The sequence below is a fragment of the Anopheles marshallii genome, chromosome 3 (assembly GCF_943734725.1).
Source record: "Anopheles marshallii chromosome 3, idAnoMarsDA_429_01, whole genome shotgun sequence".
Classification (NCBI taxonomy): Eukaryota; Metazoa; Arthropoda; class Insecta; order Diptera; family Culicidae; genus Anopheles; species Anopheles marshallii.
Window position 1 is genome coordinate 17,160,467 of NC_071327.1, and position 25,038 is coordinate 17,185,504.

Sequence of the window (25,038 nt, forward strand, 5' to 3'; positions counted from 1 at the left end):
TCCCCACGGCATCGGACACCGATCGGATCGGGTTTTGCCCGCTTCTGATTCGATGTTTGATTTCGTCTTAACAGCGCGCCGCGGATTTGCATATTCAATCGATACAAAAGTCCAGCTGCAACTGCTCGATGCTCCGTGACTGTTGGGCTTTGTTTGCTCGGTTCGCCTGACATGACCTGACGCTAGCAGACCGGGGGGAAAGGTTAGCAAATGGGTGTGCATGGGTACAGGTTCGTTCGCCAAACCAAGGCGCACGCCGCATTGTGCGGGCAAAAACTTGACGCCAGATTTCCTCATTCGATACCCAAACGTCTCCATCGGTAGAGAACGCTCCAAAATGGTCACCCGCCGTAGCTAATATGTGTGTAACACAACATCTTACTTCACGGTGCTCGATTTGCGATTCCTTTTTCCATTGAAATGTAAAAATAATCTCTCACTAAACTACCCCATCCGACCGGGTACCTCGTTTAATGGCATTACATCACACGTCTATCACAATAATGGTTTACTTCCAATTTATGGTCGCTGATTTTTCGCTACACTTTCAACCTGCTTCTGGTTCTCCTTTCTCCGTCGCTCCGATTTTCATCTCCATCGGAAATAGACCATCCAAAAAGCTACAGAGCCCAATACTTCACGCTCAATAGCACACGAGATCGCAATAATCAAATAGCTGCGCCTGATGGACACCGAGCAAGCGTGATGCTAAATGTATCTAAATCTTCCTCTAATAAGCACCTACACACCGCAAGGATGGGGGCGATATTTTTAACGCACCATAAACAAATGCGATAATTTTCGTTATTTAACCAGACGCACCTGGAGGTGGTATGCGTTAATTTATGACTTCATCGGCATACGGATGATACATTCCGCGCGCAGTGAAAATAGAAATAGCTCACCGCTTCGACGTTAAAAATATAGTTCGGTAACATGGAGTGCTTAATGTCACCTGCGAGACGATGCCAAAAGATGGTACCATGTTCGCGTTAATTTGATTTCCACCAGTCGGATTTCCACCTACACGGAAAAAAGTGACTAAATTCATTACCAGCCCCGTGACGCCATTAGCTGCCTAAGCGACATGACACATGACACGGTCCAGTGACCGGTGACCCGGTGGTTCCGGGTGGTTCCTCCACCGAGCTGGGCGGATGTAACTCATTTAACCTTAACAACCCGTGAGAACAACTGGCCGCGGAGTTGCGGCTTTCAAATCGCCTTAAACACTTGTACGGATGCATTGACACAGGGCCGGCGTTATAAGCGCGATTTGTACGAAACCATATTTCAAACACCTGTCCAGTAGTACCACCAGACATCGCACACACTTTCACTGGTAGTACTCGTGTCTGTTTTCCTTTTTTCCTTTTTTTTTTGCTCCTTACCGGAACTGGATCAAGTTCATTCAATTAGCGGTAAACTCCCCGAACATCGGACATCGAACCCGGACTGACTGCCGGGCTCACCCTACGGACGGGTCTTCCAATATCACGAGACGAGACGGGCACGGAGCACGCGCCATTTTGTTTACTAACCCCGATCACGTTCTGAACGTTTCGCGGAACTTCATCAATTTCACCTCCGAGGGTTTCCAACGTTTGCAGTTTGCCAATCGGAGTTGCTTTCACGAACGGACCTCTGCAGAGTGGACAACAGTGTACTCCCGCTACCATCCCGCTAGACAACATCGCTTCAATTGCAAATTACAGGACTTTGTCCTTTAAACGGCAGTGTTCGCTTAATAAACGGTTGCCCGACACATCTTCAACCAATGCGAGGCGTAATAAAATCAAAGTACCCACGATCTCCACGAATTCCACGCAGAAGACCACCAATGGTCCTGCAGTGCATTTATCCACTCAAATGTAAACCTCAATCGCGAGTATTTAAGCGTGTGCTATTATTTCCTAACCCTTCCATTTTACACGCCAGCTGCCCTGTGTGTGTGTGTGTGTGGTGTGGTTTTTTAAGGTTAGTTAACTGCTCCAGCTCGTTAGCATTTCTCTGTTTGGCTTTCGTGCCGCGATCGATCGCTTTCGTGCGGTGGTGTTTTGTTTTTTCGCTGTACCGCGGATTGCGGAACTAGATGCACAAAATGGTTGGAAAATTGATGTGGGAGCTGTTGTGCACTTTGCGTACGTCTTGCGTGCCTCCCCCCCACCCCCCCACACTGTTCTGAAACGCTGGTGAAGCAAGCAAAAACCATTTCACACACAAAAGTCAAAGGTTCAAGTACCCGGTGGGTAAACTAGCGACCACTACTGAGCTACGGCCAGCTTGATAGCGACGGGAAAACCCCCCGAAGGAAGTGTACGTGATTTTTCGGTTATACACACAGAACATGCTAATCCATATGCTTTAGATTAGCTTAGGTGTGGGGCGAACCTCCACGAATGCCCTACTCGTCGTGGCCTTCTTTCTGTTCCCACCGGAGTTTCAACTTCCCTGGATCGATCACACGTCAGCGAAACTGAAAGGGGAAGGAAAACGGTATGGAAACAGCCGAGTTCCTGCTGATCTCGTTCATGTTCCGCCACCCTTCACACCCGCTGATAGCGAGCCAAGTGAAGACGAAGCAATACACCAACGGATCATGCTATCAGCTACCAATTCCTCTCGAGCAACTCGTTTTTTTTTTTAGTGCCTTCCTCACTTATCTCCTCCACCAACGCAACCCCAATGCACGGGCAATTCATCAAAAACTACCTCTTGCTACCTTCCAATGCGGGCACGCTCGGGCACGCGTTCCAGCTGCCATGCTTTATACGCCATGATGGATAAGCAGTGCATCAGGCCAGGGCCGGGATGAATCTCCCCACTCCCGGTTTTTTGCTCGGTGTCTGCACCACGCAAATAAGTAATTAAATAGGACGGGGCGGCGAACGTTCAATCAAGACATTCCTAATTAGACCAGCTAGACGTACCACCACCGCACCACACACCCAAACTGGCTGCCCGCTCACGTCTGCCGCCACGGGCCACAGACCGGATGTTGAAAACATTAAAACGCTCCACGAATTGTGCGATTTTAAAGCGGATTTGTTTTGCAAAACCCTTCCCCGTTAAATTTAAACCACTTTCTTTAAGGCGCAACACCACCCTGGCCGAAGATGAAGATGCACTCCCGTGCGCGGCGTGTGTGTGCGCGCTGGTGCGGCAGGTTTCGAAGGTGAAAACAAACCTGTAACCGAACCGTGACCAGCATGGTGACCGGCTCTGGTGCCTTTAGCCATTTCGGTTCGGCAAAATGCTCCACCGCCAAAACATGCCGATGTGTATCGGCGGTTGAATTACTTACGCTTTACTGGGTTAAGTATCGACCTCAACACACCGCTGGATAAGGCTGCACAAATCGGCATATAATGGGCACTAATAAAACATAAATACTATTTCAAAATGCTGTTTTCACAAAGTCAGTGTAAACAAAAGCATCCTAACTCGAACTCGAATGTTTGGCCGCACTTTGTACGTTTGTTTTCATCCATATCTTAAGACCCAGCAGCGTAAATAATGATTGTGATGATAATTCACCAAACTTGGTGGATTGGTTGAACTTGGGATGCGTGCAACACTCAACCAACGTCTTCTTTATTTGAAAACGAGATTAAATAATCAGAGTTCCAATAAGTGTAGGACTATACGGTTTAGTTCAAATAAACCCTTCAAGTTGTATAGTGTTTGTACGAAAAGCATCATTAGTGCCTGACGGACTACATCAAAGGCTACAAAATATTGCATTGCCGATCATTCCTATTCCAGTATGACAATATTAAGTTTATTATGAGTATTTTACAGAAGTATTAGAATCACCTTTGATATCTTCCTTTCGCATAGCAGAATATCTTAAGATCTCCAGAACTTCTTCCAAACATATTGATTTCTTGGTAAACAAGATATGAGACGTTTTATCTAAGTACTTCCACGTACATCTGGGCGATGATGTCCGCTCTTATCATCATTACACGAACGCCTCATTAAGGCGCCGTTTAATTACAATCCTTCCAGGACAGCATTCCGTTAGGCGCTCGTCCAGGAGTCTCAACCGGTGTGGTTTACATTCAACGGCCTAATTGATGGTTTGATGAGGTGCTACGAACATTAACGGTACACTTGTAGCACATTACACGAACTCATCTTTAGCATTATAGCGGTCTCTATTTGTTCATGGCTTTTTTTTTGTACTCTCTCTCCATAACATCCTCTATCAGATAGTGGAACGTGTGCATCACTAATCATACATCAGCAACGTGTTAGCACATCCACAAAAGGGAGACACCTTGCAAGAATGTTTTGTCTACCAAAGTTTTCCAAAAACCCCGTTATTTCTTCGAAGCGTGTAATAACAAACAGCATAACCGGAAAAAAAAATCCCATCCCCAAGAACATCGTGACTCGGTGCTAATTTGAATACAGGAAGGTGTAAAAGTAACACCTCCCATCGTCTTCTATTCGCCCACAATTGGGGCCATGCTAGCAAGAGTCTTATTAACACGCACGGGTATCACCTCCGTCACGAGCAACGAGCTCTGTTTATGCTCGATTTACGGCCGAACCGAACGTGTCAAATTCTAACCACAGTTGTAAAGTCATGATTACAATAAGAAACCAAGCTGGTATCGGCCGCTTAGAAGAAACAACTTCTAAAGAGCTATTCTTCCGTTACAACCTCCAGAGCTTCGGATTCCACCTTCCGGCTCGTAATAATTTTCTTCATTGAGGCGAAGAATGAACACTTCCACAGCAAGCGATCAACTTGCGCACTCACCGGAGATAGAGGGGTACTCAATTTTTCACGCCCATTGCATAAATAACTTCTTGTCCACCCGTAAAAAGCTTCAAACCAGCATCGGGAAAGCTTCCGACCATTTTACAGCACACAGACCACTGGCACCGTTGCTGCTCAAGGCCATTTCTGGGAGGAATATCGAATCGTATTATAGCTGTGATCAAAATTGAGTTCGTGCTGATGTCCGATTTTGTGGTCCAATTCCGTGACCACCGTCATCATGCTGTCTTGGTACTGCCAGGGCACCTGCCATGTCTGATTTCTTCCAGATTGGTGCATCTCTGTGGAAGACTCCAAGCGTTTGTAAACCGGAGAACCACACCTAATCCACATAGCAAGCTAAATGGATGAGTCACGAGCAGTTCTAGCGCGTCTGCTTTCGCTTGAAAGCATCAGTTAGGCTCGATTGATCTCTTCCCAGTACGAACGATCTTCGATAAGCTTGAGCACGTACTGCTACCCCACGTGAGTCATTTTGTCAGCCGTCAGACGATGAAGATTTCTCGTGGGCTTCGTCTGGTGAGGAATGTGCACAAAACCCTCCCCATCAGCAGGTTTTTGTGCGAGATCGCGCAATGTGTGCATGAGTTTTGTTCTGCTTTACGTTGTGTTATTCCATTTGCGAAAATCACCTTCCACCACAAATGGAACGATCTTCACCGCAACAAGCAAGAACAACACTTCCCCTTCAGTATTTCTTCTTTTTTTTTTTTGCTGTCGCACAATCTTTGTACCTCTCACACACTTGTTAAAAAAGTGCGAATTGGACGATTCAATAAAGGCAGCAAAAGCAGGCAACACCGTCGTGTATGAGTCATGCGAAAGTGACTCACTTTTTGGGCAGCGAGAGAGGCTGTTGGCATTGCGCGTAAGATTGGCGACGGAAGACGTTCAAAAGTTTCCGCTCGGATAGCCTTCAACAGAGGCACGGGTTTCAAAGTTAACGATGGAGATTTGCTCAAGCAGCTTCTCCACAGCAAACGAGCTTTTAAGATCAAACAAAACCCTGTGTGTGCAGTAAACACAGGCCTCTTCAATTAGTTTGAGTGTACGCAGCTAGAAGATGTCTTCCAAACGACCTCTAAAAGATAGGAAGTGTACTCAGCAATTGCTTCAACAATGACTAGCTGTCCAGAACTTCTCTAGAACCCATTCTTCATCCAATCCTGTGTACCACTAGCCATTTAATTAAGTCGTAAAACTTATACTAGTTACCCGAAAGCGATTGTTTGTAAATAAAACACACGCACACGTCCCCCCCAGGCGGCCGTCACGTTCTACTCACGTTTTCATTCTAGGTAATGGAAACATAACCATTTTTTTTTGTTTATGCCACACGAATCATAAATCAATGAAAAACAACTTTCTCACCATTGCTGTCAGTTTCCCGCGATTGTTCTAAGGGAAGCAAGCAGCAGAAATTGAAAACGAAGTGCTTCTTCGCGACGGCACAAAGGGCATTGACATCGTCATGTACGACGAGACTGACGCGGTGGTATACAAACGTAGCGAAACGTCATCTTTCCACCCCCGTACACCACCAACCAAACGGCTAGAACGTTATTTCCATTTCCAACATTGGGTCTCCCCCTGTTTTCCGTTCCAGTGGCTGACTTCCTGTCGATCATTTTTCTGTTAACGATAATTTTATGAAAATGTTATTCTACGGAACAGAGCGAAAAACTATTCCAAATAACGCTGCAGTATAAAGTTTCTTGCGCCGAAGCGCTACATTCCTGGACCCCCGTTTTACCCTTTTTGGTAGACACGCTGACGATTACTGGGGGAGGGAATTGTTTCACTCTCCGCACTGCTGCGGACACGCTGGTGAATGGTGAAAGAATTTTCATGTAGAAAATCCCCACATAACAGCGTCGTGTTCTGTAGCTTTTTAAAAAAAAACCCCCACAGCATGCGCCCGATGCGCTCGAGTGCACCTGCTAATAGTCCGGGCTTCCACCGAATCAGATCAAGATCGTATTTTAACCCCAACCGTCTTGTTCTGGAGTAGAATTCTACTCTACTTTTCCGTGCCGAATCCAACGCTTGCCCACCGATGTGGAACCATCTCTATACTCAGCTCGCTGCATTTCGTTTCTCGTTGTTTTCTCGTTTCCAAAACATTTCAAGAAGTCTCATAAGCCATACCCCGTTCGTCCACCGGGGCGTGATCTTCTCCCGTGATCGAGATTGAATTTCCTCAGCCAACTGGTAAACAATTGCAACAGAACACAAAACTCACCGGCCCGAACGAATGCGTTCGCCTGCGTTGAAAATCAATGTCCCGAAGCAAAATTGCCAATAATAATCGATAATAAATGGGGCCCCGGAGCTCGCACTGAGGGAAACCATTTTTTCCAGCGACCACCGGCTTTAGATGACTTTCTTTCCCACACATCGATCGTTTAGTGTTTGCGGAAAGAAAATTGACACAGTGAAGTATGGAAAAGCTAACTAAAAAAAACCGTACTGCGATTGAAACGATCATTTAGAGAGCTCAAAACGAAAATACGACCAGACGCTTATTGAGGAATTATTGCTTCATTAGCAGTGCTTAATTGATGTTAATTAGTAGTCGGTCAATTTTATGAAGTTGGAGTTTTTAAACACAAATTCGTATTTTGTTATGTTACTAGAACTCTTTGTAAAGCATATTGAACTTTTAACATTCGTATCGTAACCGATCGAATAGTGCATTCGGGTAGTGTGAGGTTCTACAATTTGCCCGGTATGGGTTCAAAACTCGATTCAACCGTGCTCTTTCGAGAGCAATATAAGCGAGAAAAGCAAAGAGAAGAACTTCATAAGAAGGTAAGGTTTCTGTTCGATCCATATATAGTTGAAACGAAACTTTAATAACCCACAAGCTTTATAAATAAACTTCTCGGATGTTTACATGCATATCCAACGAGATAGATTTCATACACAAAACCACATCACACAACCACAACGCGCAAATGTTATGGAATGTGTGTGCATTAGCTCAAAATGCATCGTGTCCTCCCCCTACTCGGCTGGTGGTACAATGCGACCGGAAGCTGTTGGAACCCGAGCGCGCGCGATGGTCAAGTTTATTTATTTTCCTCTGCACCATGTGACTACCATTCAAACCAACAAAAAAAAGCGCTTCACTCAGCGTCTTTGCACGCTGATATACACAAACCAGCTGCTGCGAAGACGTTTTTCTCAGCACTCGCATCATGCAGCATTGGGGTGAAAGAAAAAAAAAGGCAAGAAGGGATGAAGTTCCGCCGACGGGTTTAGTTAAAACAAAATTAGGTCAAAAATGTCGAACGCGCGCAACCATCTCCGTTGAATACACTGATGAGTCGATGAGCAATTGTGCGGCGCGCAGGGCGAGTGTGTTTTGAATGGAAGGCACAAGAAGCGAAAAAAAAAAACTTCGATTGAATTGCCACGATCGGAAATTAAAACTCATTTCCGGTACCTTAACATGTACGATCACTAGCCAAGCGCGATCGCGATCAGTTACATTCATACATTCCTTACGCCGCACAATGTCCAACAATCAGAAAAGTACAATTTTATGCCACGTTAACGATGGTGGTGTGATGAAAAGTGCGCAGAATTCTCTTTATTTCCCCCCCCCCATCAAACACATCACGAAGGACATCAAACACGTCCATCCAATTTCTGTGGGACTTCTTCGGGTCGGTCTTTGTGTCGTAAATTAGAAAACATCAGCTTTCATCCGCTCACCGTGCACCGGATGCATCCATAACGCGCTGTGCGGCTGTGTTCAATCAATGTTTTATGTGCATTTTATGTGCTCGAAACATGCCGGATATCATAAAGCTACGGTTTAGCGGTCGAGCATTCTACGGCAAGCAATCATCTTCGTGCTGTAAATGTGTTTCGCTTGACGCAGCAGTCCAAACCAATCCGCCTGCCTACCGGGGCACAAGCTATCGACGTGCCTATTTTCTCTCCCGCGGCTGCGACAGAAATTGTCGCAAAATAATGCTTGCATTAAAATCAACCATTAGCGAAAATGCGAATGAGCTTTCCACCGATTCGTTTTGGGGAGCATCAGGCACAGTAAACATTCTCTTTTGGCCGACCGAAGGATGCGGACAAATCAATTTAACCGGCAGCGAAACTTCATCAAAACACAGCATCGGTTTTTGAAATCAAAAGCCGACCACCGTTCGCTGGCGGCGTATAAATCAGACAGACGAAATTTAAACGTTAAATCAATTCGCACCGATTCGCTTCCGTAGCGGATCGATATGGGACACCCACCGTGGATGCGACCCCCATTGTTTGTACGGCGTGTGTCAACCGGATCGGAGCGAGCACATTATTAAAGAAAGCATTCCCTTCGATTCGGACAAAAAGCAGCAACTAGCTTCACAATCAGCTGGCCGCCGGTGTTTGGCACAATTTTTCCAACCGTACGCAAGAAGATGGAACCGTGCGGGAAATCACTTTCCCATTCGAAAGCATTGCGAAGCATCACCATTCCAGATTTCAACGAGGCTTTATAATTGACACTATTGAATCGGGGTACGATCGCCATTTTCAAAGTGCCTCCCAAATTGGGGCACCTAATGGAAGCCTCGCTGCTATTTAAAGCTTCTTTTAAAGCCTATGTTTTAAGCGCATAAGTGATAGAGTTTTACAAAAATGCGATCACTCAAGGACAACCCCATGCCAGTCCCGCACCCTCGACCAGCCCAACAATAACCCAAAAAGACCTTGAGCTTTTTTTGCTGACCAATCGGGTTCGCAAATTACTCCATCATGACGCATGCTTTTTTTCAATAGACAATCCACATTCAGCATTGTGCTACATGCAGAACTGACCCCGTTTAAAATTGGACCGTGTACAGATATTTGTTCGCTCCCTGGTATTCGAGGTGGTCTAAAATAAAAAAAGCCCTCACATTGCGTAATTGGTTCCACCAAACTCAAGATCGATTTGCGTTCAAATTAGGACTAGACTTCTTCTTTATCGGCACAACAACCTCGAGGAGGACGAGGTGGTCTGCGAATTCTGGCTTTCTGTGACTTTATTTACCCGTAGTTGGATATTAAGTCCTGCGTTCGGGAGATTGGTCCGGATGGGATTTTGGTTCGGTCCGTTCGGGTGAAGACCATCGCCGCTAGCATCATGCCATCGGACCGCCACCGACTGTGTGATACATATTTCGGGTCATAGATAGACTCTCGATTCCCAAGGTCTCTCAAAGTCTCTGCCAAACCCATGACAATCCAATCTAGAAGATCGAGAACAGCGTGTGCAACTAAGGTACAGTAATGAAGAGCTTACCATTTCTCGTCGCAGAATAGCCAACTGGGTGTCCAGGGTGGACGTTGACGCCGGTCCCGATCCTGGCGGTTGTGGAGATGCCTTCCTACCGCCACTACTGCCCCCGGACAACGTACTGCTGACTGGCGAATGTCCCCGCTGTTGACTTTCGAGCGATGCCAAACTGTCACCGTGCAGCAGACCGGAACCGACCGGTATGAACGGATTCGTGTGATGGTGGTTTAGGACTGCGGCAGGTGACTGAGCGGACGGTGGCAGACTGGACGGGTGCGGTGGCGTCCCGTGGAAGGACTGTGGCTGCATTTGATGGTGATGGGTGGACTGTGTCGTCGACTGCTGATGATGGTGATGGGTTGGAGGATAGTGTGGATTATGCTGGGATGGGTGTTGATGGTGATGCTGATGGTGCGACTGGAACTGTACGCCGGCGAGATCGAAACCACTGAGGCTCTTGGGCAGCGGGGGTAATCCGGGGAGTGACATTATGATGCTGCAGTGAAAGGAAAGAAACATTCGGTTAGTATTAGTAACATAGCAAAATTCAACAATTACGTCCAAGATTATCTTTAAGAATTCAATGTTTACCCGTCGCAATAATGTCTATTTTTTTGTTCCTAACTCCTGAGAGATTTTCCCAAGAATTTGGTCTACTCCATCATTGGAATGGTTTAATTAACATCATTAGACATTCTTTCCCTCCATTTCGATCCAATACCCCTTTGCACTGTTCGAAACATGATTCACACCGCATAGACACCGCCTAGCCATCGTCTCTAGGTCAAGTTCTTCCCCCAACTTCATTAAACGTGCCAAAATTGCTGGTTACTGGATGTTAATCGACCTTTGAATTAAATTCCGTCGAAATTCGACCCCCGTAACTATCTCTCTATAGTTAACCACCAAACCCCAATCGCTTCGGCTGTCATGCGAACCAGTTTGACGTGCCACTTACAACCTAACCTCAAAATTCGGCCAAAAACCAAACTCAACGTTCTCAGCCACGCGCAAACTGCACTTACACCAAAAAAAAAACGCAATTTTCACACACCGGGTCACTTACATTCCACTGCCTAAAGATTTCCCTCCATTGAACTTCGGGACTGCCATCACGGCGATCCGTCCTACCGGGCCTTCAATTCCGGCTTCGAATTTCAACGATGCGAACAAACAAAGAGACCCCATCACCAATTACTCGGTGCGACCTAGAAAGGTCCGCATTTACCCACCCTCGTCGGGTTTGCTTTCTTTAGCCATTTTTTCCACGATTCTCGCATTTGCTACGTAACGTGTCTTTGTCGAGAGCGAGCAGATGACACACCGCAGATCGTAAAAAAAAAGGCCCACTTCATTCGACCGCGTAATAGACCACCGAAACGACCCCACAGAAGAATGGGAAGCTCTGGGGAGGTTGGCGACCCACTAAGCGATCGCAACCGCCACCATCGTGCCAACAGTGGGTTAAAGGAAAAGCCCACCCGCTTCCGGGGGAAGGGTGGGCTCTGTGATGTAGCCCCCTGGATGGCCCTGCAATTCATTCCAACGATGGAGCCGAAGATGATTTTCAGGAAGGTTTCGACTATCTCGTGAGCACCTTTCTCCTTTCGATTCCAACCTACTTTGTGGGACGTTCTGCCATGTTATTACATCATTTCCACAGGACCAAACACGATTGTTTTCCTGCTGCCCTCGAAACACCGAGACATCTTAACGAGCGCTAGACCCATAACGACGAGCCGATGCCATCCCGCGCCAACCAAGCGGCCAGGTGTTGAAATATTGGCCGACAGTGCGTGCCGAAAGCAGCGCCGTTATGGACACCGCGATCTCTTGCGATATTGCTAATCCGGCCAACGATTTACAGCTTCCCGTGTCGCTGCCGTTGCGCTACTGTCGAACCGTAAAGTAAACGCGCGCGAAAATAAAAAACCCCCCAGGACCATTTACGTCCTAGTCGTGTTCCCGATCTCGATCTCCAAATCTAGATTTCAGTACACCCCACAAAAATGCGAAATCAATTAGCTTCACAGCGTCGGGGGGTTTCAACCGCCCAAGGTTCGCCCGTCTCGCAACCAGGCGGGATGATCGTACGCCAAAAATAAGCGCAACTAAACATGGCGATCGAACCATCGATGCCTAAAAGCGTGCCTGCCGATTAGCTTCGGTGTGACTTGGACGTAAACTGACGTGCGTCCACAGCACCACTTCCCCGTTTCGAGTGCGCATGCCCTGTGGGCAAAGTTTTGGGGGAGAATTGCTGCACGATTGGACGACTTCACCCGATTAGATACAGATTCCTGCGGCACGGTTTACCCTCGTGCTGCAGGTTGTGGTTGCTTGCGGGAGTCTTTTACCCAAACCCTGCCAAACAGCGCCAAACCGCGCGCGGTCGATATGGTGCCCGTGTATCGAAAGATGGCGACGATTACGCTGTTGACACTGGACAAATTGTCTTATGCAAAACTAGCCCCCTTCCCCCCCATGCCTGCTGGTCGATCGATCGGCGACTAGACGTTGCATCGTCCGTGCGCTAATGGGGCCAATATTAGCACGTTATGATCCAACCGAGTGCACCGCCAATGGGTGCATTTATTACCTTGCTGCGTCCAATCAACCCTCACATTCGCCTGCGATCGTTCCACGATATTCCCGGGATGCGTGCAACATGCGCAAGTGATGCAAGTGAAACCCGAGCCACCGATCGATTGATCGCCTGCAAAGCGGTCCAATTTCTCATCCAGCATGTCTAATCGCCACGCAATTGCACCAACCATTTTTTTTTTTTACTCCCTGGGCCGCCGTCTTATCTAGAGTTTTCGGGACGAAAAGCTCACCCAGCAGCACGGTAAGGCATACAGAGACGCACACTCATTTTCCAACCGGCCCAGACTTTGCTAATCGAAACGCACCAATTTCCGGGTCATTATCGCTAATCGCTCGGTGGCGGCACAGTGCCCAGCCTGTACGGCATATCGGCACCAGTCAAAGACAGAGTAACCGGCTTTAAAGTTTGCCTCATCGCCAGTGGTGGTACCGGGAAGCGCACACGCAACCCCTAACGAAATGAGACGCCTGTAAGTTTAGAAAATTTATTATTTTCACCAACTAACCATCCGACCGATATAACGAACATTACTGAAGCACCGCAGAAGGTAATAGGGTCGGTAGGCTTCGATGAAGAAAAAAACACACATCACCGCTCACGCAAAGCGCAACTGGTGGTGAACACTCGAACTAGTTAAATTAGACTTTAAACAGTTTCTGGTTTTGTTCAGCGTTATGCAAAAGATTAGCAAACAGATCGGCAGAGTGAAGAAGAAAAGAGTCACAAGTGCCTCAAAGTAACTTCAAGAGCAGAGCCTTCCAGATGCGTTGATCTACTGTGAGCAGGGTGAAGAAGAAAAGAGTCACAAGTACCTCAAAGTAACTTCAAGAGTAGAGCCGTTGAGATGCGTTGATCTACTGTGAGAAGAGTTAAAGACTGTTATGCAAAAGATCGTTCTTCTGGAGTTCATTTGAGCACCATTGGCGAAGGTCTAATTAATAGCAAGATAGGGAGATGTGAAATTTATGATAAGATAAACCAATGGACCTGGTGAACGACTCTCCGAGAACTGTTTCCAACGGTTCTGACTAACCACATTTTCAGAGTAAGGTCCCACCTGAGCATATGTCGTCTAAACCAATTTCCCATGTCTTTCACCCGCGATCCTTATCTACCCCCAAAACCGTCGCACGCAAAGAGATTAACGGATTCGGTCGGTGAGGATGATCAAATTTCCATACCGCTTCCGGTTACCGGGGTGGGTTTCGCACACCAGAACCAACGTCTGTAACGGTGCCCCGAACCGATCCCAAAAACCGGTGCGCCGTGGTCTTAATGTCCAGAGATCGCCAATCTACACCACACACCGCCGTGCCACCGATCTCAATCAGCATTTTCTAATAGGTGGCACCGGTTTGGTTTTGCTTCTCCGGTCTGTATATTCTGCAGACATTGAGATGCTTACGCCGTTACTTTTTTCAAGGCACTGCTAATGAGCAAAAGTCGAACCAGCATAAAAGTGATTCAAAAAGGACACGGAGGCTCAAGAACAACCGCAGGCGGCGTTTGCCGTTGCGCTCCTGTAATGGCCCGGATGTCCGGACGAATATTGAACAAGTTCGTCCAACAGCCGCCTTCAACCCATCGATAGTAAAACCAGTCCCAAAACAAACAGTCCGAACTTCTTCTTTTTTTGTAGCTCTGAATATAGGTCAACGGTGTTCGGATTCCCAACACCCTGCTGAAACGTGTTTTGTTTCCGTTGTGCCTTCTTCGTGCGATACACGGCACGCCTTTTTGCGTAAATTAACACCATCAGAAAATTGAACATCTCCAGAACCGTCCCGAGCGACGCTTAGAAGCGACAGCAGAGGCCGGATGTGACGTCCGGCCATTTCGGCCATGGGGCCGCCGCTTTTAGGGTCGTTTATCTTCTCGCTTGAAAATGGATCAATACGATGGACAGGCGAGATCTGCTTCCAGCGTCGTCCGGGGTCGTTTGTGCGGAATGTTAATATTTTACGATGGCACCCAGGTTTTTTGTTGAAGATCCCCCCGGGGTCCCCTGTCCCGCATCGCGTATTACAACATCGCATACACGGTGGGGCATAAGGATGGAAAGAAAATCATCTCGCCAGATGGCTGGGGATGATGATTATCCATAAATTACCGCAGTTGCAACAGAACACACCGAACATCACCTGGCAGTGAGGCAGAGTGGCGGAGAGATTGTGGAGAGAAATAAATGAAAAATAACCACATTCGTCTTACAGCGATTTTGGCCTACTGACGCATCACTTTTTGGGGTTATTTGAGAAGCATTCGCGAGATTGAGTATCTGTCCGAGCTCCGAAAGATACGAGATCCAAACCCATAAGGAATTTTTTGCTTAGATTTATTAACATTCCGTTGGCTGCCAGTTTTTGTAGAGGACCTAAACCACATGTCCACATTCCGCATTCCACGCGGAAGGGTGCGCGAAAACAAGCGCTCGTTAACGACCGGCACGAAGTTTATTTCTTTTTTTGTTTGCAGATCTTGGCACATAAGAACCGGGACCCCCGTTGCGATCCGTTTGAACAAGTGTGCGCACCAATGGCACTCCACAGTTGCATTTGCATTTGGCGCACGGTGTGCGGCGGTGCATTATGCAACCACGGGTGCACCATCGTCAAGCGACGACATAGCCGCGCTCACGCTGCACGCTGAGAACTGGGTTGAATGACAGGAGGTCGTACATCCGGGGTGCCTGCTGATGGCTGGCAAACACCATAATGAACCAGGCCCCACCAACACTAGGCGCTGTGATCGTCCAGGTGACCAGGTCTTACGGCGTTGTGGGTAGACTTTCTTCTCAACCCACCCTTATGGCAAAAATGGAAGGGAAATCTTATAAAACCCCCCGGGGGGGCCAGGTTCTTTCTAACGGAACGGCGCACAGAAAGTCTTCCAAGTCACACAATGCACGAGATGAGCATCGTCAGTAGCGAATGTGCACGCTACGGCATGATTACCGTGTGCCATTTCCGGTGCTGTATGCCAGTGTGTAACGGTCAGATGCACCAAGAAACCAGGCGGCCCCCACATGCTAACCGGGCGAGATGGTACCACACCATGTTGTTGTTCGCTTTGGAGGCCTCAAGCTGCTAGAATCAATGGTGAATTTGTCGCTTTGTCACGTTCTATCCACCAAGCAGGTCCCCACCGGTTTGACAAGAGTCTGGGGGATGGTTTGGAGAAGACCTTCCTTTACTCTGCATGCAGCCTGGCTAGGCAACCGACCGATCGCGATTCAATGTCATCATCCGGCGGGTCTCTCACTCGTCATTGTACCACAACACAATCGATCGACTCGCACACACAATTAGCCACCGGAGCCGTGGAGGGCCCCCATTGTTGCACGGGTACTCACGACTGGCCATAGTGGCCCGCACACAGTCTCTCTCTGTTTGTGTACGTGGCTACATGTGTTTTGTCAGGGAAAATTAATGGCGGCGGAAATAACCGTCACTGTGTGGGTCTCGTGCATATCCGACACATTTCACTACCCCACCGCTTTGCAGCATTCTTGTCCAACTTCCAACATCGGAGGTCAGCACAGTAATCTAGGCCCTTTCCGCTAACCGACTCACCTTCCCCGTGACAGATGCATATATATATACAAAATAAATACATTCACCAACTCGCCGTACTTGTGCGCGCATGTTCGTTCTGAGATCAAATGACCGACGGGACACACACACATTCGGGCACGCACACGAGAGACAGCAAGGTTGTAATTTATGGGCCCAAAAAAGGTGTTCACTACCTCTTCGATCGACAACCAATGGCCACACAGATCCAACTCCTGACGGGCGACCTGCAACAACACGGGCAAATGTGGGGGGGGTGGGCTACGACAACAAAAAAAGGGCGTCATGTATGCTTCGTGGGATTTTTTTTGTTCTTCTGAAAGGGTCTTACACACCATCGAAAAGGGAAAATCGATGCTCTACTTACGATGGACAACGACCACCAACCTGGTGGAACGTGAAGTTGCTGCGCCCGAGTATCAGAATTCGCCAACTGGTTGCGATAACTTTCCATTCTTTGCCATTCGTGGTGCAATCAAATGTACCGACACGATGTCTTCGAGTATATCTTGGCATATTGGATGTATTTTTCAATGCTACTCCCGAGGTTCGTGGGAACTCTCGTGGAGTTATTTGTGTATGAAATATTCCTTAGGATATTTTCCACAGTAAATGAATACCAAAGTCTTAAAACTGTGGATTATAGGCATCCAAAACAACTCAACTGTCAAATATAATAATTTATGACAAATTCTACTCAAAATGTCATAAAATAGTCAAGGATTTTGAATGATCGAATCCAAGTTACAGGAGCACTATCTGCGACTTCAATGCAGTTGTATTTACATTGTACTCCATGTCAGAGCCATAAAACTTATCTCAAGTAGCTAATAAACCACCCGTTCCAGCTAATTCTATCGTTACCCGAAAAAAAATCACAACTTCCCTATCACTGTCATATAAGTGACAGATAAGCGACGCCACCCCGATACTCTTACTGAGGTATGTCACTGTCGAAACCGCCTTTCCAAATTCCACGCGTCTATTATTATTTGACCACACATACACAGACAAAGCTACGATAAGCTACCCGGGCGGAACACTTCATGCTGTGCTCCATCAACGAGAATCCAGAGCCTTTCCAGATTCACCTCCTCCCCTTAGGTCACGTTCCGACGCGGACCTTATCGCGCAGGACGCCGGGCGCAGAAGCATAACCTTGACTTACCGTTCCTCTGCATCTTCCTTTACGCTGTCCCACGAATCGCCTACCCCGGACGACGCATCGTCCAGCTTCTCCTCGTCCTCCATGCCCGAATCTTCCAGGCTGATTTGGCAGCTGGACAGCACCACCTGCTTGCCATTGTCGCCCACCTCGATCCAGTCGGCGGTGCGAATCTTCGGCAGTCTTGTGGCGGTCCCGTTCGGGGTCGTCTCCGTCTCGCTGCCGGACGAGCGCCGCTCCGACGGACAACGCTGCCGGCGGTTGATCTTCGCCAGATCGACTCCAACCGCAGATTCGTCGCTCTCTAACTTCGTTTCCTGATGCACCTGATTCACCATTTGACGATCTTGGTGATCCTGTTCCTTCTGCTTCTGGCGCATTGCCGTCAGCTCCGATATGAGCAGTTCATGAAACGCGAACTTCTTCTCGCTTAGCTTCGAGTCGAGTGTGGCCGGATCGAGCGTTGTGGTTGATTGGGATTTCGTAACGCCCACTCCAACCGTTCCAGCTCCAGCACGGTGATCACTCAACGGTTGCACATGCTCACCACCTTCCGGTTCTGGACGATGATACATCGGTAGTGGGGTTTCTGTTGGGGCCGCTACCGCTGCCTGGATTGGCAGCCGGATCGAGTTCGATCGTATCACACTGTTCGCGGTGGCAATGTTCGGTTTGCTACCACTTCGTACCACCGTACTGGCCTGGTTCGAGCCGATAATGATTTCCGTAAAGTGACTACTCTTGGCGCTGCTTTCGAGATTCTTCGCATTGTTCTCCCGCTCCAGTGTGCTTCCGGCGGATGCGGAAGATCCGGAGCTATCCCCGCGCTCTGTACCGCTGTCACACTCGCTCAGTGACTTCCCACGTCCATGCTCGGTGTCGCCAAGGGACAGGGGAGTGCTCAGCAAGCTGATGCTGCTCCCATGCGTACCACCATTGACGATGATCACCTCGGACGACTGCGGAGATCCTTCACTCGAGTGTGAGTCACCGGTACGCACACGTCTTCGAGCTATTGGAGCCATCGTGAGGGAGTCTTTCTGCAATTTGGAACATATCTGATCCCCCGAGTGCTTCTGGAGCGTAGCTACCGGCGAGGTAGACACCGAGCTAGATCCAGAAGTACTCGGGCTAGTGTTGATCTCCACTATGCTGCAGGTGGATCGATACATCACCGCACCACCAGCTGGAGTGAGCAGTTTTCTCTCCATAGCTCGCGGACTCTGGCCCGGACTGTCGTGATAGATCGCGTTACGTTTGGTGCTCGGATTCGGAGAACCCTGCAGCTGCTCCGGTACGGATCCACCAAAGCTGGCCAGGTGGGACCGATTCCTTGCCTGCGGTTGATCGAAATCCGGCGACTTGTACACTACGGTACGGCCGGGATGGGGTGGCTTTAGCGTAGCCATACCGACCATCCCACTCCCATTGTTGCCCCGTGTCCCCCCGTTCGGGGAGGGTGAATTTTCACGCTGTTTGGCAAGGGCCGTGGCAACGGCAGCTGCACTGGGTCGCGGCGGTACCGGAGGACCCGGCTTCTTGCTTATCCCCAACATGCCCACCAAGTTACGATGCTTCTCGCTTCACACTTCAACTTCTCAAATCGTTATTCTGTCGGTATGACAACAAACACACACACACACACACTCCACGATATGCAAAACTCACTGAAATGCGCGTTACATGTTACGATCGCCCGCAACCGGTCACGATCACATGATTCACTCCGTAAAACACAGCTGAACGTACGTGGCTTATGATGCAGTTACTATTCACCTCTGCACAAGAGAAGAGAAAAACTAGCTCGTTAGCATTCATCGCACCTCGATAAACATTAATCTACCATCAATGCCCCGCCTCGCGGTATCACCAGAACACGACACACCGCTCAAAACCCGGCTATACGATCGCTAATAAACGGCATCACACTTCACTGTCTCGGCGTGTTATTGCCAACCTGGCGTGTTTTGTGTAGAGCACTGACTCAGCACGTCAACCATCCCAGAAGGGCACGTTTTACCGGGGTTAGAACTGTGGCAAGATATCAATATCACCGTCAGGCATTGCTCGACTAGAATTCAACGTGACCACCACACGCATTGACATACTGCGGTACGGCGGGCTTGATTAGAACCTTCACTTGAGAAACATCTCAACCAGTGCGATCTCCCATCAAGCTCACTTTCAATCACCACCACCCTGAATTCCCCCTACCCGAGAGATAACCCACAAAGGGACTAGGGTCCCGCCGGTTTTTGGGGCCACTTACACTGCGCGCGCTTGACATACATACAATGCACACATACAACGGTCGGAAACTGCACTCGAATGCGCGGCCTACTTTCCCGTACCCTGCGCAGCATCACCCAAGCAGGGAGAAGGAGAAAACGGAAAGGTAAGGACCCAGAGCACTAGACGCGGCGCGACACAACTACGAGACCGACCGACGAGAAATCCCGCGAGAAAGCATTCGCACACGTCAAGCACGGCTCCTTTGTACAAAGAAACACCTGCTAAACCTTGAAGGGTTGCATTTTAGGCACCTCCAGATAATGCTTATACACAGAGACAACAGCTAAAAAAAATTCCCCCCACAGTAAGAGACAACACCTGCCGCGCAGAACATTATCATACACACACTTTTTGTGGTTTTTTGTGGCGTACACACATCCAAAAACGTCTGCTAGAACGCGAACGATACCGTCACAGTAGGCGCGCATAAAAGTGACACAAATAGCAAACACCCCAATTGAACACTATCTTCCCAAGGGTAACGGTGATTGTACGGGTTTGAGGTACGTGCAGTTGTACTGAAGTTTGGCCACTGCCGGTGGAGTGGAAAACCTTCCTCTCAATCCACAACACACACACCAGGGCTCGATGCGCAGCACTTGCAAAACTATTATTTTGTCGTGCCGGTTTGGTTGTTTTGGGATATTTTTTCTTGTTGTGGCAATAAATAACACATTTTCTACCTCGCCCACCGACCGCACGCAACCGATCGCGAAACATAAAACAGTGTCACATGTACCGCATACACTCTCAACGAACACCAACGAAATGGGGGACTGACCAACCCTTTTGCTTTTTGTAGCAACACAACACAACTTTTGGCACAACGCCTTTGGCGACCTATCGACGGTTCTATCGCGATGCCTGCATGAAACTCGACCAACGACCAACCACCGTACGCGGACAAAGCCAACCGCGAATTGACGACCGTTCGCAAACGCACGGACCAAACGCAACCGAAACAGTACACAGGCTACTAGTATGCGTGTGCTGTGCGCTCGATCACCAACACTTGGAAACCGGGGAGTACGCAGTGCGAGAAATGAACGTTAATGCAGGGGTTTTCGAGAGCGAGAAAGATGTCACATTGGAGACGGGTTTGTCAATGTTAAAAATTTGTGCGATAAGCTGGACAACACGAATAAATATAAACATAGTAAAAAAATGGTTTCTACAATGGTTTAATCCGGAGTTTTGCTTTCTCTATCCGGTGATTTTGTTTGTGTACTACAGCCAATACCCGAGTTACGCGGTTCTCGACTTTCGCGGATTTTACGAAATTGACAGTTTTGTACGCAGAGTTCAATTTTTAATTGGGAAATTTCAAATATTCTCAAAAATATGTTACATTTCATTCTTTACGTTCGAACGGGCCTAGCCGTATCGACTTATTTTACCAGGGAGTCAGTCCTTTCTACGGAGGTCCGGATGGAATTTTGGTCCGGTCCGTTCGTGTGAAGACCGATGCCGTTACCAAATGCACTATCGGTCCCTCCAATTTCTATAACTACAATCTATAGATATACTTCCTGGCCGTTCTTACTAAACTAAAAAAAATGCAATTAACTTTAACAACACAAAATATAAAATTAAAATTTAAAAATTATTTCGTAAAATAGCGTCAGATAGTTTAAACAACAATATTCCAAAATTTAACTCTTTAATCCTAAATTTTAGTATAATCTAAAGTTAATCTTATTTGTTTTTTTTTTTTTGGTAAAAATGAACGCCCCGGACGAATTGCTTCGGAAATTGATTTTAAATTCAACAAACTTCTTCATTGAAGAGCCCTGCTAAAGTATCACACCACCACTAACGCAATGCACGCCATCATCTGGCATGATTATGATCATCATCGTCATTGATCTTTACACCGAAGAGAACTTTAACGCTGCTGCCGCTATGAGGAGCGTGCAGCGATGCATTCAAAATGGGGAAAAGCGACAGATTTAAATATTTTTTTTTAAAAATTGAGCTTAAAAAACACCCTCAATAACCGCACTCGCAGTGGAAATAAACATGCTTTTACTGCATAGCATTATTTTAAACACCACGAGCCTGGAAGGATTTCCCGAAGGATCATCCACTTGTAATTCAAAAAAAACAAGTCACATAAATTATTGGAATGCCTCCAAACACTCTAACCATACCCTTCATGCGTACGTTTTGTGCAGTATGCGTTTTAAAACCTTTTTGTTATGTTTTTGTTCCCTTCATAAGACTTGCCTAACGCGTTCTGAGTGAACGTAAAGAAGCATGACTTCCAAAGAAATAGACGAAAGACCTATCGTCAGGCTCATCGTTCCCTCTATTATAAATCCCGAAGCATATGTTTATATGTAGGGGTAGAGAAATGACATAAAAACCTATAAATGCTACAAGGTTACAATAGACATCTCCTGCAGTATAAAGACATGCACTTCGAAATGATGTACCTCGGCATAATAAATTGGACCATAAATCACCTTTCGTCCCACCCAAACGAATCGTACAACATATTTTACGTCACGTTTTGTCACGTGCTGATATCGATAGCCTTACAACAGTAAGTCCAATTTGTTTAACGCATGATCCATGGATAGATAGTCCAAAATAATCGTATTTGTCGTGCAATAAACTGCCAACACCCGGCTAATACCCGCTCATACGGATTGGGCATCTTTGCCGCTTCGCTCGCGGACACACGCATGAACAAGAAGGATAAAGATTAAATTCAAACTCGATACCTTCCGCCACACATCTGTTACCGGGTGGGCGCCCTTCAGTGGCTTTATTGCACCGTTTTTGCCATCGATTAGAGCGCTTCCGTATGGGACGTACCCGTGGTCGTCCAACCCCCTCGCAGTGGACCCCTCCGGGACAGTAGCACGCCGGGACACGTGCGTTTCACCCTGCGCCCAATCAAATAACCCTCCTAATACGCATTACGTATGTCCCGCCAGTATCGAATGTCGACCCGGCCCGATCGATTTGCACCACAAGCGGACGATTAAATACTTCTGACCAATGTGCGGAAGGATAATCTCCTCGGGACGCGGGGGATCGAGTTCTCAATGCGAAAGGCGCAAACGTTTTCGGAAGACCGCCAGAGTACCGGCCTGTTGCGAACATGATCAGCTAATGGACAGCTGTAGGTACGATTTTACATGCACTCACTCCGACGCGCAAACGATTAGCGCACGCAGTAATTTATTACAACCAAAGCTCAGCTTCAGATCCCTTCGGATGCGGTTCACTTTTCACGCTGTGCGCTTTCAATGCAACTAATTTCCCCCGTTTTCTGCATCGTGCCGCAACGCGCTAACGCCCAAACGCACTTTTGCCCAAACCGAACGAGCCCCACGCAACGGGAGGTGTGTCACTACGGCAGAACACGTGCCTGAACCTGAACGACCGGGGGCAAACCTTTCTAACGGCTCCCAAACCCTGGAAGAGATGGCATAATTTATCTATCCATCGACTGACACCCTGTCTCCTCAGTTCGCAGGCCATATCGTTCACGGGGAAATCGAATCTAGCCATACGGGGTTCAATGTAAACTGGGGGGGTTCCGTTTACTTCTCCAATCTTGCTGCGCCCATGCTGGCTGGCGGTCGAGCAGGAGTGGTAGATGATTTGCACGCAAATCGTTCCCGGATCTTTCCGCGCTAGACTCGATAATAAATTGACTGTCAAGCTGTTGGCGAGCAGTTTAAGATGAAGCGGAAAAAAGCTCCGGCTAAAAATAACGCCACCGTTCGTTTGAGAGGATCGGCTGGATGTCGGAAATGACTGGAGCTAAACAAAAAAAAAATGGGGAAATCTGTCTCCCCTCAGTGACAGTTCTAATGTAAAATTAATACTCAAACGGAAAGCCTCCTTATTCCACCTCTTGCGATAGCAATGTCTGATGCTAATGGATATGTCTATAAATTCTGAGATATTTAAATGCTGTTTGTTAAATAAGATAGTTTTTACTGAGTTGCCCTCAAGGCTTAGGCCTGAGGAGGTCTAATTAAAGATAAAGTGATAGCTTTGATGCGTCCAGAAATGTCGGAATATTAGCGAGGTAGACAACGACCCGCGATCGTGAGCGGTTTAGATAATTCCTGCAGAAGGCTAAGATCGCGAAAAGGTTGTAGCGCTGGACTAAGTAAGTTAGGTTTGAGGCTTTGAGGACAACAACTCATTCCAAAGCTCTTACTCCATCTATCCCATATTAGCCCAACTACTCTTCCCAGTTGGACGACCTTAAGCGAGCATAAGAGCTGTGTTTTTCGAAGGTATTCTGAAGACATGACTCGTCCATCGAAGGCCGATGAGTTCTTCCATTTGTACGAAAATTCTCATTCCGTCGAGGTTTATCCTTTTCGGTCTATTCTGTATTTGAAATCAATGAAGAAATGATACGACTAGAGTTACTGTTCCACCACCTTCTCTCCTGAAGATCTCCTGTAGCGTAGAAATCTGATAATTGAAAATTCCTGTCAGAATTCCCTCTTGATAACTTCCAAGTGTCGCTTCCGAGAATGGGGCAAGTCTTACTTGATATATTACGTAATACTCCTGTATTCAATGCCATTGGACTTAATACTCCATTTGAATTTAGGATAGCTGATATCAAGAATTTGAACATAAGGTTGACTCGGTATACTAAACCTTAGCAATAAATTGATCAATTCTGATATCCAACTCTGCAAGTCATTTATCCGTCAACTCGAACAGTATTCCGACAGCATCTGAAGGGTAGAATATACTATTTTAGATTTTGATAGTTAACGAAAGACTTTTTCTGGGATTCGTCTATACTTGGTGCTAATAGAAAATCCGATCTCCCGATAAAAAACCTCCGACTGGGACTAATTTAACATCAAGCCATCTTATAAACTTTTACATTTGGAAATAATACATTTTAATCGCCAAGAATCAATAACCCATACGATGTGCAATCTTTACCATCTGGAACAAATTGCAACATTGCACCGTCGCTTTCATCGTTCCTTACTGACCACACTCAAAACAAAACTCGCTTTTTTTTATTAATGCATTGTCTCACGATACACACGGCGCTCAGTCATCCCGCGCCACAAAATCGCTTTCTTCAGTTCTGTGCTTCCCGTAGAAAAAAAAAAATGGAGGGCGTGTGCCAATGCCCTGTTGTAACATAGTACGCACAGTCGTTACCCACCTAGCTTAAGGGCGAGTACAAGAGAACGTCCCGTGCAGCGGTTGTGGATGTGGTGAGCTAGCAGGGATAGTGTTAGCAGCGCGTAATTGAATTACTTGTCGATAAATCGTTTCCCTGCGGGCGGACTATTTGTCATACTGACCGAAGCCGCCCGT

The 25,038-nt window shown here is 47.3% G+C and overlaps 1 protein-coding gene across 1 annotated transcript in view; it reads right to left on the minus strand.

Moving 5' to 3' along the window:
• Nucleotides 1-18,980, minus strand: part of LOC128713516 (lateral signaling target protein 2 homolog) — a 45,869-nt gene extending 26,889 nt beyond the window's left edge. Inside the window, exons 1-2 of the mRNA XM_053808376.1 lie at nt 17,428-18,980; nt 10,086-10,575 (exon numbers count right to left, since the gene is read on the minus strand). Of these exons, the coding sequence (XP_053664351.1) occupies nt 10,086-10,575; nt 17,428-18,980 (2,043 nt within the window). The remainder of the gene's footprint in view (nt 1-10,085; nt 10,576-17,427) is intronic.
• Nucleotides 18,981-25,038: the final 6,058 nt, after the last annotated feature.